Source organism: Chrysochloris asiatica, unplaced genomic scaffold (assembly GCF_000296735.1).
Source record: "Chrysochloris asiatica unplaced genomic scaffold, ChrAsi1.0 scaffold00096, whole genome shotgun sequence".
NCBI classification, from domain to species: Eukaryota; Metazoa; Chordata; class Mammalia; order Afrosoricida; family Chrysochloridae; genus Chrysochloris; species Chrysochloris asiatica.
This window is the reverse complement of record NW_006408614.1, coordinates 4546989-4564180: the sequence shown is the minus strand read 5'-3', so window position 1 is coordinate 4564180 and position 17192 is coordinate 4546989. Positions and strand designations below refer to the sequence as shown.

At 44.3% G+C, this 17192-nt stretch overlaps 1 protein-coding gene across 1 annotated transcript in view; it reads right to left on the bottom strand.

Annotated features, from left to right (window-relative positions):
• Nucleotides 1-17192, bottom strand: part of GIGYF2 (GRB10 interacting GYF protein 2) — a 120827-nt gene that overhangs the window by 17159 nt on the left and 86476 nt on the right. Inside the window, exons 15-20 of the mRNA XM_006866804.1 lie at nucleotides 15807-15914; nucleotides 14461-14561; nucleotides 12826-12926; nucleotides 10839-11000; nucleotides 8708-8866; nucleotides 5843-6058 (exon numbers count right to left, since the gene is read on the bottom strand). Of these exons, the coding sequence (XP_006866866.1) occupies nucleotides 5843-6058; nucleotides 8708-8866; nucleotides 10839-11000; nucleotides 12826-12926; nucleotides 14461-14561; nucleotides 15807-15914 (847 nt within the window). The remainder of the gene's footprint in view (nucleotides 1-5842; nucleotides 6059-8707; nucleotides 8867-10838; nucleotides 11001-12825; nucleotides 12927-14460; nucleotides 14562-15806; nucleotides 15915-17192) is intronic.

The following is a 17192-nucleotide window of genomic DNA, read 5'->3' as shown; positions in this document are numbered from 1 at the left end:
AACAACCCATAAAGTGGCCTGGTGATGTTTAATCCCACAACTTTAGAGGTGTCTCCAGGGAGAGAATAAGGACACACTAGCTAGAGGGAGAGCTGAGGCCTCACCTATGTATTTCCAGGAGCCCAGAGGACATCACTGTGAACTAGACTACAGCTTCTTCTCGTTATCAGAACCAAACTGTCTATAACCACGAATGTTATTTCTCCTGGCCTTCACATTACTGACTAAAGTACAAATACTACATGTTATCGCAAACCTAGTTGTTCTTCTAAGGTAACTCTTGCTCTCTTGGCCAGACCAAGATACACCCAACTCCTCCACAATTTGTCAAGATTCACACAGTTGAATGCCTTTGCACAGTCAATCAAACACAGGTCAACATATTTGTGATATGCTCTACTTTCAGCCAAAATCCATCTGACATTAGCAATGCCACCGCTCATTCTGCATCGTCTTCTCAATGTCAGCTTACGTTTCTGATAGTTGACTGCCAAGGGACCGCTACAACCATTTTTGAAGTCCCCGAAGTACCCTAGGAAAACTTTGTGTTATTAGATGTTGCTGTTATTGTTAGGTGCCATCGACTTGGCACAGACTCATAGTGATCCTATGCACAACACAAAGAAACACTGCCCGTTCCCACGCCAACTTCACAATTGTTGCTAAGCCTGAGTCCATTGTTGCTGTCACTGTGCTAATCCATCTCGTTGGGAGGGGTCTTCCTCTTTTTCTCTGACCCTCCACTTTACTAAACATGATATCCTTCTCCAGGCCTCTTCTGGTAATAAGTCTGAAGTATGAGAGATGAAGTCTGACCATCTTGGCTTCCAAGGAGCATTCTGGCTGTACTTCTTCCAACACAGATTGGTTTGCTCTTTTGGCAGACTATAGTACTGTTAATATTCTCCTCCCAACACCATGACCATAGTCAATAAAGCACAGGTAAGCATCTTTTTGGTATTCTCTTTCAGCCAAGATCCATCTGACATCAGCAACGATATCCCTCATTCCAGGTCCTCTTCTGAAACTGACTTGAACCTCTGGAAGTTCTCTGTCAATGTACAGGATGCAGCCGCTTTTGTATCATTTTAGCAAGATTTTATTTGCATGTTATCATATACTTTTCCATAATTTCTGAATTCTGCTAGATCACCTTTCTTTGGAATGGCCCCAAATATGGATCCCTTCTAGCTGGTCGGCATAAGTGAGCACCTCCAGTGTGGCATCTGTTTGTTCAGCCATGTGAGTTAGTGTGCCATCAGTTCCTGGGGTCTTGTCTGTAGCTTTAGTGCAGTGCTGTACTTCTTCCTCCAGTATCACTGGTTCTTCATCAAATGCTATCACCTGAAATGGTTGCATACCAACCAATTCCTTTGTACATGACTCTTTTTGATGCTTCCTGCATGGTTCAACTTTTGGCCCATGTTGTTGTTGTTGTTGTTAGGTGCCATCAAGTCAGTACCAACCCATAGCGATCTTATACACAGCAGAACAAATACTGCCTGATCCTGGACCATGCTTGAGTCCATCCAAGCTGCCACTTGGCCAATCCATCTCACTGGAGGGGTCTTCCTCTTCTTCTCTGACCCTCCACCTTACCAAACATGATACCTTTCTCCAGTGACTGGTCCCCCTCCTGACAATATGTCCACAGTATGAGAGATGAAGTTTGGCCATCTTGGCCTCCAAGGAGCACTCTGGCTGCACTTTTTCCAAAACGGATCTATTGGTTCTTTTGGCAGTCCATGGCACTTTAAGTATTCTCCTCCAACACTATAACTCAAAAGCATCAATTCTTCTATGGTCTTCTTTATTCACTGTCGAGCTTTTGCATGCATATGAGATTATTGAAAATACCATGGCTTGGGTCAGACGCACCTTAGTCTTCAAGCTGACATCTTTGCTCTTCAACACTTTAAAAAGGTCTTGTGCAGCAGATTTGCCTAATACAATACGTCGTCTGATCTCGACTACTGCTTCCTTGAGTGTTGATGGTTGATCCAAGAAGAATAAAGTCCTTGACAACTTCAATCTTTTCTCCATTGATAAGAATGTTATTGGTCCAGTGGTGGGGATTTTTGTTTTCTTTACACTGAGATGTAATCCATACCAAGAAAGGCTGTGCTCTTTCATCTTCATCTTTATGAGTAGTGATGGTGAATTCAAGCAAAATGAAGTCTTTGACAACTTCAATCTTTTCTCCATATATCATGTTATCTATTGGTCCAAGTTGTGAGAATTTTTGTTTTCTTTACATTGAGGTGCAATCTATACTGAAGGCTGTAGTCTTTGATTTTCATCAGTAACTACTTTAAGTTCTCTCTGCTTTCAGCAAGCAAGGTGTATCATCTGCGTACGGTGGTGATTGTATGCCATGGAGTCGGTTTTGACTCATAGCTTATCATGTATAGGATTTCTGAGGTGGCAAATCTTGAAGGGAGCAGAAAATTTCATCTTTCTCCAAGGAGCGACTGGTAGAATCAAACTACTGACCTTGCTGTTAGCTTCTGTGCTTATGGCAGGTTAATGTGCCTTTCTCCAATCCCCATTACCACTTTTCTATTATTATTCAGTTTCTCAGAGTATTTACACAGCATGCTGACTGAATGAGTATGATGAAAGGATACACCCCAGGTGCAACCTTTCCTGATTTGAAATCATTCAGTATCCCCTTGCCTTGTTCAAACGACTGCCTCTTGGTCTGTGTACAGGCTCCTCATTAAATGTTCTGGAATATCCATTCTTCATAATGTTATCCTTAGATTATTATGATCCACACAGTTAAACACCTTTGCATTGTCAATAAAGCACAAGTGAACTTCTTTCTGGTACTCTCTGCTTTCAGCCAAGATCTGACAGCAGCAGTAATAAACCCTAGTTTCGTGTCCTCTTTGGACTCCAGCTCCTGGTGGTGTATTATTGCCGCAACCATTTTTTGAATGATCTCCAGCAAAATTTCACTTGCATGTGCTATTAATGAAATTGTTTGATGATTTCTCTATTTCACTGGGTTACTTTTCTTTGGAATGGGCATAAATATGGCTCTTTTCCAATCAGCTGGCTAGGCAGCTATCATCTTCTACATTTCCTGGCATAGATGGCATTGCATCAGTTTGTTGAAAGACTTCAATTTATACTACAGGATCACTGAGTCAGAACTGACTCAATGGCACTTAAAAAATTGCTGAAGCCTTGTTTTTGTTTTTTGTTTTGCCAATTATCTTCAGTGTAGCTTGGACTTCTTCCTTCAGTACTATCGCCTCTTGATCCTAGGCTACCTTGTTTCAAGCATGACCAGTTCTTTCTGGTGCAGTGATTCTTTCATCTTAGGGTGATCATTCAGTATTTTGTCCATAGAATCCTTCAATATTGCAACTCAAAGCTTGAGTGTTTTCTCCGGTGCTTTCAGCTTGAGAAATGCACAGCACGTTTTTCTCTTTTGTTTTTTTATTATAATAAAATAAAATTTAATTATAAAGAATTTCATCATAATACTTGACTGTCTTCTCACACTGTCCTTTGAAATTTTCTGTTTGGCTCTTTCACTTCATCTGTTCTTCCCAGTGCTTTAGCTAGTCTATATTCAAGATTAAGTTTCAGAGTGTCTTCAAACATCCATTTTGGTCTTTTCTTTCTTTACTGTCTTTTTAATGACCTTTTGCTTTCTTCCTGTATGATGTTCTTAATGTCATCCCTTAACTCTTCTGGTCTTCAGTCATTAGTGTCTATTCTTGAGATGGTCTCTAAATTTAGGCAGGATACACTCAAGGCCATATTTTGGCTCTGGTGGATCTGTTTTAACTGTCTTCAGCTTTAGCTGAAGAGCAATTGCTAGTCTGTATCACACTTGGTCCCTAAACTTGTTTTTACTGATGATATTCAGCTTCTCCACTGTCTCTTCCCAAGACTGTAGTCAGTTTGATTCCTGTGTACTTCATCTGGTGAAGTCCACATGTACCTTTTATTTATGTTGTTGAAAAGTGGTATTTACAGTGAAAATCACTGGTCCTGCAAAATTCTATTATGGGATCCTCAGCATTGTTTCTAACATAAAGGCCATATTTTCCAATTATTGATCCTTTCTCTTAAGTTTCCAAGTGTCACATTCTAATCACACCATTAGTATGGCCACAATCAAAGCATCCCACGACAAGAACATGAAGGCACTGCCACACTCACACTGCTGGTGGGGAGTAAAGGGTTCAGTCACTTTCAACAGACATTAGTCTGTCAGCTGCTTATACGGTTAACCACAAATTACCATATGACCCAACAATTTGATTCTAGCAACAACTATGAAAGCATTTGTCCATGAATGTTTATTGTCAAAAGATGTAAACATCCTAAATGTCTAGCAACTGATGAATGGATAAATAAAAAGTAGTGTCTCCACACAACAGAACACTATTTGGCCATACAAAGGAATGAAGTACTGACATGTACCACAACACGGATGGACATGGGATGTTACGCTCAGTGAAAGAAGGCAGGTATAAAGGACCACTATCACATGATCCATTTCTAAGCAATGTCTCCAGTGGTGGTGGTGGTGGTGGTGGTGGTGGTGGAGGTGGTGGTTATGTGCCGTGGAGTCAGTTCCGACTCATAGCGACCCTGTACAGGGTTTCCAGGGCTGTAAATCTTTACATCTTTCTCCCGCAGAATGGCTGGCAGTTTAGAACTGCTGACCTTGTGGTTTGAAGCCCAACTGGTAACCACTACGAATGTGCCCAGCAGACAATAAAAATCTACAGAGGCCTATAAAGACAGAAAGGAGATTAGTGGCTACTTAGGACTGAGGGCTTTTGAGAGAGCTAAAGGGATAGATAATGGATGAAAATATTCTAAAGTCAACTGTAAATTTACTAAAGAAGATGTTAAACTTGTATGCACATGTTAACTGGGTGAAATACAGTACACGAATCCCATCTCAATGAATTAAATAAATAAATAAATAAATACTGCTTATGTCTTCTCATAAATGTCTTTCCCAATTCCTCCTAACCATCTCAGGTCACTTAACTCCAGTCTATATAGGACAATAGGCCAAAACTGGCCCCCCACCAGACCCAGCTAGAGGATTAGCAATTTCCAGTGTCTTTGTCCCTCACATCTCCCGTATCTTCATCAGTCTTCAGTAGGTCTTCTAACGACCTTTCCAGGGCTCTGTAGAAAAGGACATGTGAGTCCTAGTAACTGACTCTGTTACCAACACTCAGTTGGACCCTAAACAAGTGACTTCACTTATTTTATTAAAGAGGAGACATGAAGAATCTAATAATCCTTACGCTGTAAGGCCTAGAGGAGATGCGAGCACAAGGCTAGCCCTACATAAGCCTACCACCACTGTCTCCCCACCAGAGCCCCCGTAAACTGCTCTGCTGACTTCCAGGCTTGTTGTCTTCCAGTTCATCTTCCAATCAGCTCTCAAAAGTGCCTCATCTGCCCTGTGACACTGATGGTACTGTTTCCAAGGTGAGAGGACTTTAGAGTCCCTACAGAGCTGGACCTGCCCACAATACTGCCCTTCAGCAACAGGATCTGCTATTCAATCCCTCAGATGTACCCTGGTGCTTCTAACCCCCCACCCCACCTCTTTCCACCCCATGCTGTCTCCTCTCTCAAACATCCCCACCTACACACCACAATGTCATTTCTATTTCCCTCCCTAAAGACTCTAAGTGTAAGTGGTTTTTTTTCAGAAAGCCTTTCTATTGCCTGGGGACATTTTCTTGGTTTTGCTTGTTCATTCCCTACCACAAGGTGCACTTGAATGCCCTCCTTCTGTCTGGGCTAGCAAAGCAAGCTCTCAGGCCTCAGCCAGGCTGGGTCCTGTACTTGCCTTCATCTGCGCCAGCTGCTGCTGCTGCTGTTGCTGCTGCAGCCTGCGTAGCGCCTCCTGTTGCTGCTGCCGCTGGCGTACCAGCTCCTTGTGCCTCTGCAGCTCCAGCTCCTTCCTCTTGCGTTCCTCCTCCTCATGCCTCAGGCGGGCCGCCTCCTCCTCCAGCCGGCGCTGGGCTTCCTCCTCTTCCCGGGCCCATTTTGCAGCCTCCTCTTCCTTCCCAGAAGGAAAACGATGGAAGAAAAAGTAACAAAAAACACTTAACTGTAGTGGGAAAAAACCTCCAACTCATATTTAAAGGCTTTTGTCAAAGGCTATGGATGTGACAGAGAAAGCGCACTTTGTGATGACATCTAAAGATGAAGAAATGCTCTTAAAATAGATGAACAGGTTTCCCTCACCAGCTGAAAGCAGAGAGCTCCCATGAAGCCTTTCGTGTGCTGAAATGGCGTAAAGTGAAGACGCAATTACCCTAAGTTTATATGGAAAAGGTTTTGAGCTTTCCCTGGCCCAAAATACATCCTTCGAAATCACACCCAGTAACACATTCAACCAAAAGTCACACAGCCGAGTGCAGTCCTGAGGGAGGAGTGGCCACTCTCACTGCTGGGGTGCACACTACCTCTTTAAGGGGCTTCCTGCAAAACAAACACTAAACACTAATTTCGTTCTGTACCTTTTATCATAACAGCAAAAATCTACTTTAGATTTCTTGCGCTTAACCAATCAGGCACTAATGTAGGTCTTTTGTAAAGTGAAGTAGCAGAGAAGAGCCCAGTGCATACAGGACAGGATTCGCCTTAAAGGGAAGTCACCGAAAAGCTTGTGGTGAATGTCCTGGTCTCTGTAAGGCCACATTAGCATGCTGGGCTGAGTGCTGAGGACCAGGAAGGCCTCAGACAATATGGGAACCAAGGTGACTTTTCAACGCCACTGGTTTCCATCCCTGGACACAACCCCTACAGAACCAAGGCCACCATTCTTACAAAATGCTTCTCCCTCCAGCACCTCTTCCTTTACCAGGTTCTTTTTCCTTCCACCACCTTCCTCAATCCAGACCATCCCAAGGAGCCCTCGGGCATTCTCCTTGCCTCTGCAATCGTTCACTATGCCTCCCAGGCCAGGTCATAAAATTGTCACTCTATAAGAACTTTCCTAGCTTCACTCCAGCCTGTGTTATTGTTGTTGTTACGTGCCATCGAGTCAGTTCCAACCCAAAGAGACCCTGGATAGGCTTTCTGAGGAGCAGCTGGTGAGCTTGAACCGCCAACCTTGCAGTTCAATTGGCTTTGCAGTCTGGAGCATTAACCCACAGCATCACACCAGGACTCCAACTCCTAGACAATCCTTATTTCTCTAGCTGCTCCTAGTTCACCTGCGGCAGCAGGCTTCTCTACAGACAGGGCTTCATGCCACATCCAAGGTATAAAGATGTCAGAGATTCTGCTTGGGCAGCCATGTGATCCAATTTAGGCCAAAGAGTGCTAAGAGAACTTCTTCCTAAACCCCACAAAACAGGAAAGCCACATATGAGGTCTTGGGGTGAGATACCCAAAACCCCTAACCGTGCGTTGAAAAATCTTAACTGAAGAGGCTCACACTGACAACTACACAGGGAACCAAATTCCCAGTCCCTCACCTCCCCACGTCAATCACCAGAGCGTGTGTGTGTAAACCCCCACTGGTCTTGAGGCAGCAGTGCCATCTAGTCTGGAAGCCATTTTTCGGGCTTTCCATTTGGAAGCTGAAAACTTCCCAACTGGGGCATTTCTTTCTTGGTGTCCTTGTCAGTATGTGGTCTGTGAGTTCACTAAGGCAGAGAGGGTTTCTTTCCAGGCTCTGGGCTCCAACAGGACCCAAGCACACTAACCTGCATACAACACGTTAACCATGCTGACCACTACAGAGCTGTATGCAGCACATCAGCTAGAGTCCTCATGTGGCACTGTGGGTTAATGCACTGGACTTCAAAGTTGGTTTGAACCACAAGGTCAGTGTGCCCAAAACCTATAGTCATAGACGAATAAGAGAAAACTCTCAGACAGACCCTAGTAGACAGGTTGTTGTTAAATGCCATCAAGTCGGTTCCGATTCAGAGCGAACCTGTATAGGGTTTCCAAAGAGCCACTGGTAGGTTTGAACCACAGACGTTGCAGCTCATTATCCTGCAGTGCCACACCAGGACTCCAGCAGAGGGGCTGCTGCTGTTGTTAAGTTCTGTCACGTCAGTGTCAATTCATAGTGACTGTGTACAGGGTTTTCGGGAAGCCGCTGGTATGTTTGAACAGCCGACCTTGTAGTTTGCAGTCCAGTGCTGATCCACAGCACCACACCACAAGTCCTAGTGGAGCAGTAGCCTATAATAAATACCCCAGGGCTTTTCCAAATTGTTATGGGTATCATAAAAAAGACAGAGTCTGAGAAACTGCCACAACTAAGAGGGCCCTAAGAAACATGACAACTGAACCTAACGCAGTATACCCTGGGTGACATTCTGGAACAACAAAAAGGCATTCATTAAAAAACTAATGGCATATGAATAGCACATGGACATCAGTTCATTGCAATGTATTAAGATTGGCTCATTATTAATAAACTTCCCAAACTAACATATCAGTAGCAGGGAAAGCTATGCAGGGAACATGCACCAACGCTGTACTATCTCCTCAATCTTTCTAGACAGCTAAACTGGTTCAAAAAGAAAGCCATCTATGTTTTAAACACGAAACAGAAAGGCACTGGAGGCACGGGCTGCCTGGACTGCAAAGCAGCTTCACTGGACAAAGCCACCAGCAGAGAATCACAGAAACAGAGCGGGGGGGGGGCAACCAAGAGGCATCGATCCTTGAAAGGGAAACTGTTCACCTGCTTGCGTAACAACTCCTCCTGCTTCCGCCTTTCCTCCTCTTCTCTCCGCCTCTCCTCCCGTCTCCTCAGGGCTTCCTCCTGTTGCTGCCTTTCTTCCTCTTCTCGCTGCCGCCTCAAGGCCATTTCTTGCTCTCGCTGTCTCCGCAAAGCCTCTTCCTAAAGATAAAAGGGAGGTGCAACTGTGGGATCTACGCAAAGGGATACACTACGTAGAATCAAAACTCTTACATTAAACACCTAGAAGTATAACATCAACTCTAGAGCACCTATGAGAGTCCTGATGTGGCGCTGCAGAGTTAGCATTGGACTGCTAGCTACAAGGATGACGTTCAAACCTATCAGCCACTTCTTGGAAAGCCTATTACAGAGTTGATATGAGTCGGAACCGACTTGACAGTACTTAACAATATGAGTTGGGGGAGTGGGCATAGCGAAAGGTTAGAAATGTTTTCTTCACAGTGTTCCTGGCTGGACAGCACTCCATCCACTGTGAAGTCTGTGCGGGTTCCTGTACTCACTACCTCACTGACTGACTAAGCCTGGGAGAGGCTGGATGCGGACACAGCTCCTTTCAGGGTCTTCACAACACCACCATCAGGTGCTGCAATACGGACAAATCAACACAGCGAACAAGCAAACCTGGAGGGCTAGGAGGAAATCCCTCCCTCACAGTTAGTACCGAGTAAAGCAGTTTCCCAGAGTACGTTCTGAAATGCTCCACCAACGGTACCAAGAATTACACAGAAAAGGGTTCTGTTTTCAACTCAGGAATCAATGAACAAAACAGAAGCAGGTGTTACTGTGATACCACCTACAGCCCATCATCTGCCAACGTACTTAATGACTCTAAGAAAGAACTGATGTTGTTAAGTGCCACTGAGTCGGTTCTGACTTGCAGTGACCCGCCATTACCGTTTCCAAAGAGCAGCTGGGGGATTTGAACCACCAACCTTGTTGTTAACAATCCAGTGCTCATTCTAGTAGTGGCTCAGAAACCGAATCTCGGATGGGCTCTTTATGTATTTCAGAGTACTTTTTGAGTTCAACAAGACAGAGGAACTGTGAGGTAAAAGCCCGACTTTGGGGTCTATTATATAGAGTAGATTCTTTCACTTATAGTCAATGAAACACCCCAATATAAAAGTGGGTCAGGCACATATATGAATAGAGAAATTTCCAAAGAGAAATGCCAATAACCAAACACCATGAAAAATGTGAAAGCTCACAGGTTATAAATATGAATACTTAGACTTTACTCAAACACTCTTAAAATAGTGAAAACTGGGAACAATCCTCATGACCAACGATGGGGAACTGTCTAGATTATTATAACTTATCTATAAAGTGAAATTTCAGTCAGTCCATATAATGATGGGAGATTTGTAGACGCACAATGACCATGGAAATGGCACCATGTACGTGACAAGAAAAGTTCCCGAGCACTGAGGACTAACAGAGGATGCGGGAAACGAAACCCTTAGGGAGCCATGTGCAGGGTCAGCTACAAGTTCACAGGAAAAACAGAATAAAAAAATAATGGACCATTTCTACAAACTTCTTGAAGGCCCTCATATGTCCGGGAGCCTGATGGTGCACTGATTAAGCACTTGGTTGGAAGCTGGAGCTCACTAGCCACTCCATGGGAGAAATCTGTGGCAATCTGCTCCTATAGGGACTTAACAGCCTCACAAACCCTGGGGGCATGCCTGCTCTGCCCTGTGTGGTTGCTGGGGGTCGGAACTGAAACCCAGTTCACAAGTCTAGAGGAGGGAGTAGGAGGGGTCTATCATGGACAAGAGTAAAGAAAGGGCTGAGGTCTGAGACAAAAATCAACATAAACCCCCCCTTAAGCAGATTTAGCTTTCAAAAGGTGACATTTAATGGTGTACACTGGTTCTTCCCTCATGGGTTTCAAACAGCAAGAAATCTAAGTGGTTTATTAAACCACAGGAATTACAAAAAGGAACTCACTTCTAAAGATCTACTAGAACTGAAGAACGCCCCGGGCTCCCGTGGGTGTACTTTTCTAAAGGTGAGTGGTCACTAGGGCTCTTCAGGATTAGCCCTAGCCAGAGCCCTGGGTGGCGTGTAAGCCCGTTTCCAGAGCCCTCAGTGGCAGAATGGGTACCTGTTTCCGTCGGGCAAGCTCTTCTTCCTCCCGCCTTTTCCTCTCTTCCTCCTGCTGCCTCCGAAGAATCTCCTCCTGTTGTCTCCGGAGTTCTTCTTGTCTCTTTCGCTCCTCTTCTTCCCGTTTTGCCCTCATTTCTGCCTCTCTGCGCTCCTGTTCTAGCTGTGAAGACATGAGAGCCGTCTGAGAATCTGGAACACTAGCGTTGCTCAGCAGGACAGGCTGGGGAGTGCAGACATGATCTGAGATCGGATCCCCTTGCTGGCACTTCTATGAGCTCTGATATGGGCTCTGTGGAAAAATCCCATTATCTTTTCATTCCGTTTTCCATGAACTTTCGGAAGACCCCTGATATGTCTCAGCTACATCAGGACAGCTTCATGCTTTCTACACTTTTATCTCCACTTGACTGTCTGCCTCCTCACTCCACATTGCCACAGCTCTAGATGTGCTGGGAGGGCGAAAGTACCGTTAACTACTATTCTTTCTGGAGTGGCCGTTCTTGACATTTTCCTACAAAAAGTATAGCTGACTGAACATGCAATAGTGTGTGGCTACAATGTTCCAACACTTAACAACAACAACAACAATGTTCCAACAGCAATGTTGTACAAACCACAGAACTCTTGCAAGTGTGGAGACCAATCACTGTCCAGTCCCTAAATACTGGTCGTTCCAGCACCTAGCCTCAGGCCCCCCGCCACAGCTGCACTCACACTCCTGGTTTCTCTGCCACAGCCCAGAGTCTCCTATCCAGTTTTTGGGCTTTCGTTATGCCTATTTTCCCCTGCTTAATGCCACTCGAACCATCAAAAAAGAAAAGAAAAAATCACTCCTAGGCTTTCTTTCAACAACATCCTTCACCCTGAAAACAAAGCCTACGTTGCCTCCTCCTCATCAGTCGTTTGCCCTTCACACCCACTGTGGCTTCCAGCCAGACAGAATTTCTGGGGCAGTGTCCAAATGCTGTATGTCCTTGTGCACGTCTGGACCTTTATGGGTGTTGTTTCCTTCAACTGCAATTGAATTCTATCTGTTTCTACTCTGTCATGCCCAAACCCTTCAACTGCCTAAGTGAAACTTTGGTCACAGTTCCTCAGAATATTACTCGACTCCTCATCTGCAGCTCTATAAAAGGGTCCGGGTGTTTCTCACCCACCCTGGCCGCAGACAGCAAGCTCCTTGAAGAACCCCATCTTTCATCATTCATGTCTTCACCACACAAAACACCGAGGAGCTAGAAGACACTTGAGAATCATTTGGACTATGGCCTCTCACTCATTTATGGAACCAGACCCTGACCTCGTTCCACATTCTGGACACTCTAAAGAGACAGTCACTACCTAGGGGGACACAGGGGTGCATTAAACATAAAATGGGAACAAGACATTCTTGGAGACATGAGGAGAAATCTTTTGATGATGATGCTAGGTATCGAAACAGACATGCTCTTTGGCAAGTATTAAAACCGAAAATCCTGATTCTGAGCTCTTCTAGAAAATGTGGGTGGAAACACAGGATCTAATGTTAGTGTGGAGATTTTCAGCTATATGTCAGGGACACTGAAAAATATAAACAAATACCACCACAGAGAGTCACTATGGGAATTGCAGCCTCCTGCAGCAAAAAGCAAACCACAGAGCAAGAGCCTCGTACGGCATGTAGAGGCAGTTTTCCTACAGTCTGCATATTTCTAACACACGTGTACACCAAAAGTAATATAACTTCAAATTGTAGGCATGGCCATGACTATCAATATTTAACCAATCAATCAATCACCTCATTTTAATTCTGTCTTGAGGTCTGAGAGTCTTTTAGGGGATAAGAGAGTGCACTAAGGATTAAACACGAGTGTGCTAAAAGTAGCTACGTAGAAGTAGACTAAACGGAGAAAAGCAGAGCTAGCTAGTGAGGAAGAGGTCAGCTGACAGATCTCCTACGCATGCAGCCACCAGGCACACAGGGCTATAGTGAGGGAGGGTCAAACCTTGGCAGCTTTGGCTTTCTCCATCTGCTGAAGCTGTTCCAAGGCAGGAGCTGACGTTGTGGTGTCCAGGGGAAGCTCCCACACACTGCTGCCTTCCCAAACTGTAAAACAAGGGGAAAAGGAAGGGATGTCAGAGCTTCCATAAATGGACCCAGAAGCAACTGCCTGTCTCCGAAAGAACTCCATCAGAAATGCTGTCCTGCTTCTAAATGGACCAAACTGCCCGTGGGCTCTAGTTATCGTCACTACCCTTCAACACACACAGAAGGAAAGAACAGAGCAGGCATTGATGGGGCACGAAATGTGACCCTCAGAGAGTCCATTTTACAGGTGAAGAAGCATTACCAAAAGCACCCAGCAAGCATGTGGCCACATCAGGATTCACACCCAAGTGCGATGTATTGCAAAGCCCATGGTTTGTCCAGTAGCCAGCCTACTACTGCACGCCAGTGGAGACGAGGGTCAAGAAAAGAGCTGCTGAAGCCGAGGCAAGTTCCCCACGTGAAACACGTCCAGCAGCAGAAGGTCACAGGTGGACACCAACAAATGAGGGCTTCTAGGCCTACATCCCCATGTCAGTTGGGTTTGCTGGCACCCCTTCTTTTCAGCCTTCTCTATTTCTTGTGTCGCCACGATAATAGTCTATTTATGGACTGTCTGCACAAAACCAATGAAATATTTGTAAAAGTCTTTGGTTCCATGCAAACACCAGTTACATAGTTACCAAACCCTGGAGACCATTTGACTAACTTAGTTCTCGATGGTTGCCAGGGAGATATCAGGTGAACACAGCAGGGAAACATGACAGGAAAGGTAACTGAGCCTTCAGGCAGAATGTCCAGGTCAGTGTTGCCAAGAGGACTGCAGCCTGAATGGTGAATGGGTCTAAGAACATCCATCCATGCTTAGGGCTCCTGAGGATTTTCAAAATCAACTATTGGCTCCTATAAGGACAATTCATGTTTCCAACTACTCACCTCTACAAGTACCAGACCCTAATGGAAGTACTTCAACAGTATCAAAACTTTAAAAAAAAAAAGTTAGCCCCAACTTTTCTAATTTGATGCTGAGGCAAGGTACTCATTCATTCAAAGCTGGCTTTTCTCTCCCTAAAACCTGCGGGCCTTTACAGAGACTCAGAAGGATGGAAGCCAGTACATCTGCTTTACCCATTTTCACTCTAGCTGAAAAGCTCAAATAGGCTTTTTTTTTTTTTTTTTTCCAAGTTTTTATTGCGAATTGAGTGATAGTTTACATGGGAGAACATCTGCTTTACATTCATCCTATCGTATTTCATTGAATTTCAATGATTACAATCCCCTCCCATGCATCATCACTCAACAGCATTTGCGTCCATTCCCTATGTTCAAATAGAATTTTAAAAGGTACTTCCACACTGGCTGGAATTACATAAAATTGACGCAAATACAAGAAACTGTATCTAGGAAATGATGCCGAGCAAACCCAAACAGTGCAGTTTCACAGCGCCTTCAGTCTTTCCCTGTAGTCTGTTTTTAAAAACGCAGCTTTTTGTAATACACAATACCAAATGGACCAAAAGTATGGAACACATTTTGACAACACTATTAGAATCCAACACCTCACCACTACAGCAGAGCCTTTTTCTGGTTGTACCTGTTGATTGTGAGCCTGTTGGCTGGAGCTCCCAGATGGAGCTGGTGTCTGGTACCGACACAGACCGACCCACTGAGGGGATGACATTCTGATCAGATAATCTGCAAAAGGAAAATAAAAAATCAACTCAGTCTTGGCATTTGCAAAATTAAGAATGATAAAGAGGAATTTCTAGGTTATTTCTAATTTTTCCAGGTTATGCGGCCAAAAACCTGTTTTAACTAATGCCTAGCACTGGTCCTGGGTGGCGCTATAGGATAAGCACGGGACTGCTAACCACAAGTTTGGCAGTTCAAACCAACCAGTTGCTCCTTGGGAACCCTATATAACGTCACTATGAGTTAGAAGTGACTTGGATGGCACCTAACAAGCAAGCACTACCAAAGCAAAAAGACACAGACACAATCATCACAGGGCTTAGAAGGCAACTGATTTCTAAAGATTGGACACACCTACTATTCAAAAAAGAAAAATCCTATTTCAACAAAAGCCACAAGGACATCATGTTATAATGAAAACACCTATGAATGTAAAATCAAAACATCTGCATTTGAGTTCTGCCTGTGAAGTTATCAGCTGACCTCTGAGAGCTCCAGTTTGCCCAGCTGTACCATGGCCTACACTAACTGGCTTACCTCACAGGATAGGTGAAAGTTCAAGAGAGAAATGTGATTCAACTGAACGAGAAGGTTTATGAGGGTAGGGACCAACACCTTTTCAAGGTCTACAACATAAACTCAACTGAATGAAAATCTGAAAAAGCAGAAATTTCCTTTTCCTTAGACAATGCCTTCATGACTTTTCGGTTCCAGAAAAGCGTTCACGCGGTCTGATATGGTCATTATCTTTCTTGAGCCATCACACGTAAAAGTGAGATTAAATTCCAAGACAACAGTTCTTTTGTTGCTCTTCCCATAAAACTCCACTGCTGTCAAGGGTCCTCATTACAGTAACTTTAGTTAGTATTCCAAAGCTATCCTCGATGAGTAAAAAAAACTTGATACCTTTAGCTTACCTATTATCTTTATCCTGCTTTTACACACCAACCATATGCAGGTGCACATTAGGCGTGGGTATTAAATAAGGAGCTCAGATGGAGTAGCGGGGTTATGTGTTGAACTGCTAACCACAAGGTCAGCAGCTCAAATCCACCAGTTGGCTCTGGGAGAAAGATGAAGCTTTTTGCTCCCACAATAATTCATAGTCTCGGAAAGCCTATACAGGGACACTATGACTCGGAGCTAACTCGATGGCACTCAACCACCACCACAAGGATACCAGAATGCACACACCATCCCAGAATCTCTTGCACATACAGTGAGACACATAATGGAACCATCACCAACCTCATCTTCAGAGTCTGGAACTGCTGCAGGAGAAGTGCCAGCTGCTGTTGCTGCTGGGAAGACAGGGCTGCTTTCTGCTGCTGCGCCAAAACCTGTGCATACTGTTGTCTTCAAAAGCAGAGTAAAGTATCACCTATCTGTCTACACACAGGCACGTCACTGAGACTCCACAAGGCAGCACTCAGTGTACCACCGCCCAGCCCCCAACCACAGCATTACAATTAGCTGCCAAGCATGTCTCACAATTTCTTTATGAGAATGCATCAGAACCATCTACAATACACTCTAGAAAGAACTGAGCATATCGAAGACATGCCTTGGATCAAAAAAGAACAACAAAAAAAGCACAAAATGTCAAAAACTAACAAATTCCCTTAAGATGATGCAAGTTTCTTATTAGATAATAAGTGAAATTCAAACAGATTCAAACTAATAATATTTCCAAAGCAGGCAAAAAAAAAAAAAAAAATCACTTGATTAAAGTCTGAAATTCATTTTCAACAGCTCTGTAGTGACTTCTGTTCTTTTGGAAAACCTGAGTCATACGGTGGTCTCTGTCACAACGACTCCATTGGGCCACGTGGCAGGAAAGTAGCCAGAGGCAGGAAGAAACAAACGGGTGAGACTGTGCTTTGGTTCAGTGCTGGAGCACACACAGAAAAGGTTGGCAACAAGAACCCAGCCGGAGGCACCTTGGGAGACAAGAGCTTTAAGTTCTGCTTCCAAAAGGTCATGGCCTTGGAAGCCCTGTGGAGCACAGTTCTACCCTTCACACATGAGGACATCAAGAATCATGTGACAACTGGTTTGGTTTGGAGTTGATTTCGATTCACAGCGACTCTAATTCACCAGAAGTAGAAATGCTCCACAGGGTTTTCAAAGCTCTGACCTTTTGGAAGCAGATTGCCAAGCCTGCCTCTTGGTGGGCTCAAACTTTCAAGCTTTCAGCTAGTAATCAAGTGCCACCATTTGTGCCACCAAGTATAACATTTGGCCAACTGCTGCACCAGATGAACAGCAAGGCCAATTTCTGCTGCCCTGGGAAACCCAGTCTAAGTCATTGTGACATCATTCCACACCACGCCAAACACTACATAACTCTACTTATCTTTTCCTCTCGCCTATTTTTTCTCTGTAGCATTTGAAGCTTAACTGCACAGGAACTGGATTCTTAAACAATCTGTTGGTTCTTGCTTTATGAGCTAAAAAGCTTGCAAAATTACAGTTGCATGTCAACTTCTGGTATTTAAGAGGTGAGATCAAAGACTACATTTAGAATGCATAGTGCTAACATGCCACTAGACTGACGACCAAAGCTCCACGTGGATTTTCAGTTCCCTGGGCTGTAGCACATGGGGCTTGTCAGCAGATGCCATGGCAGGCTTT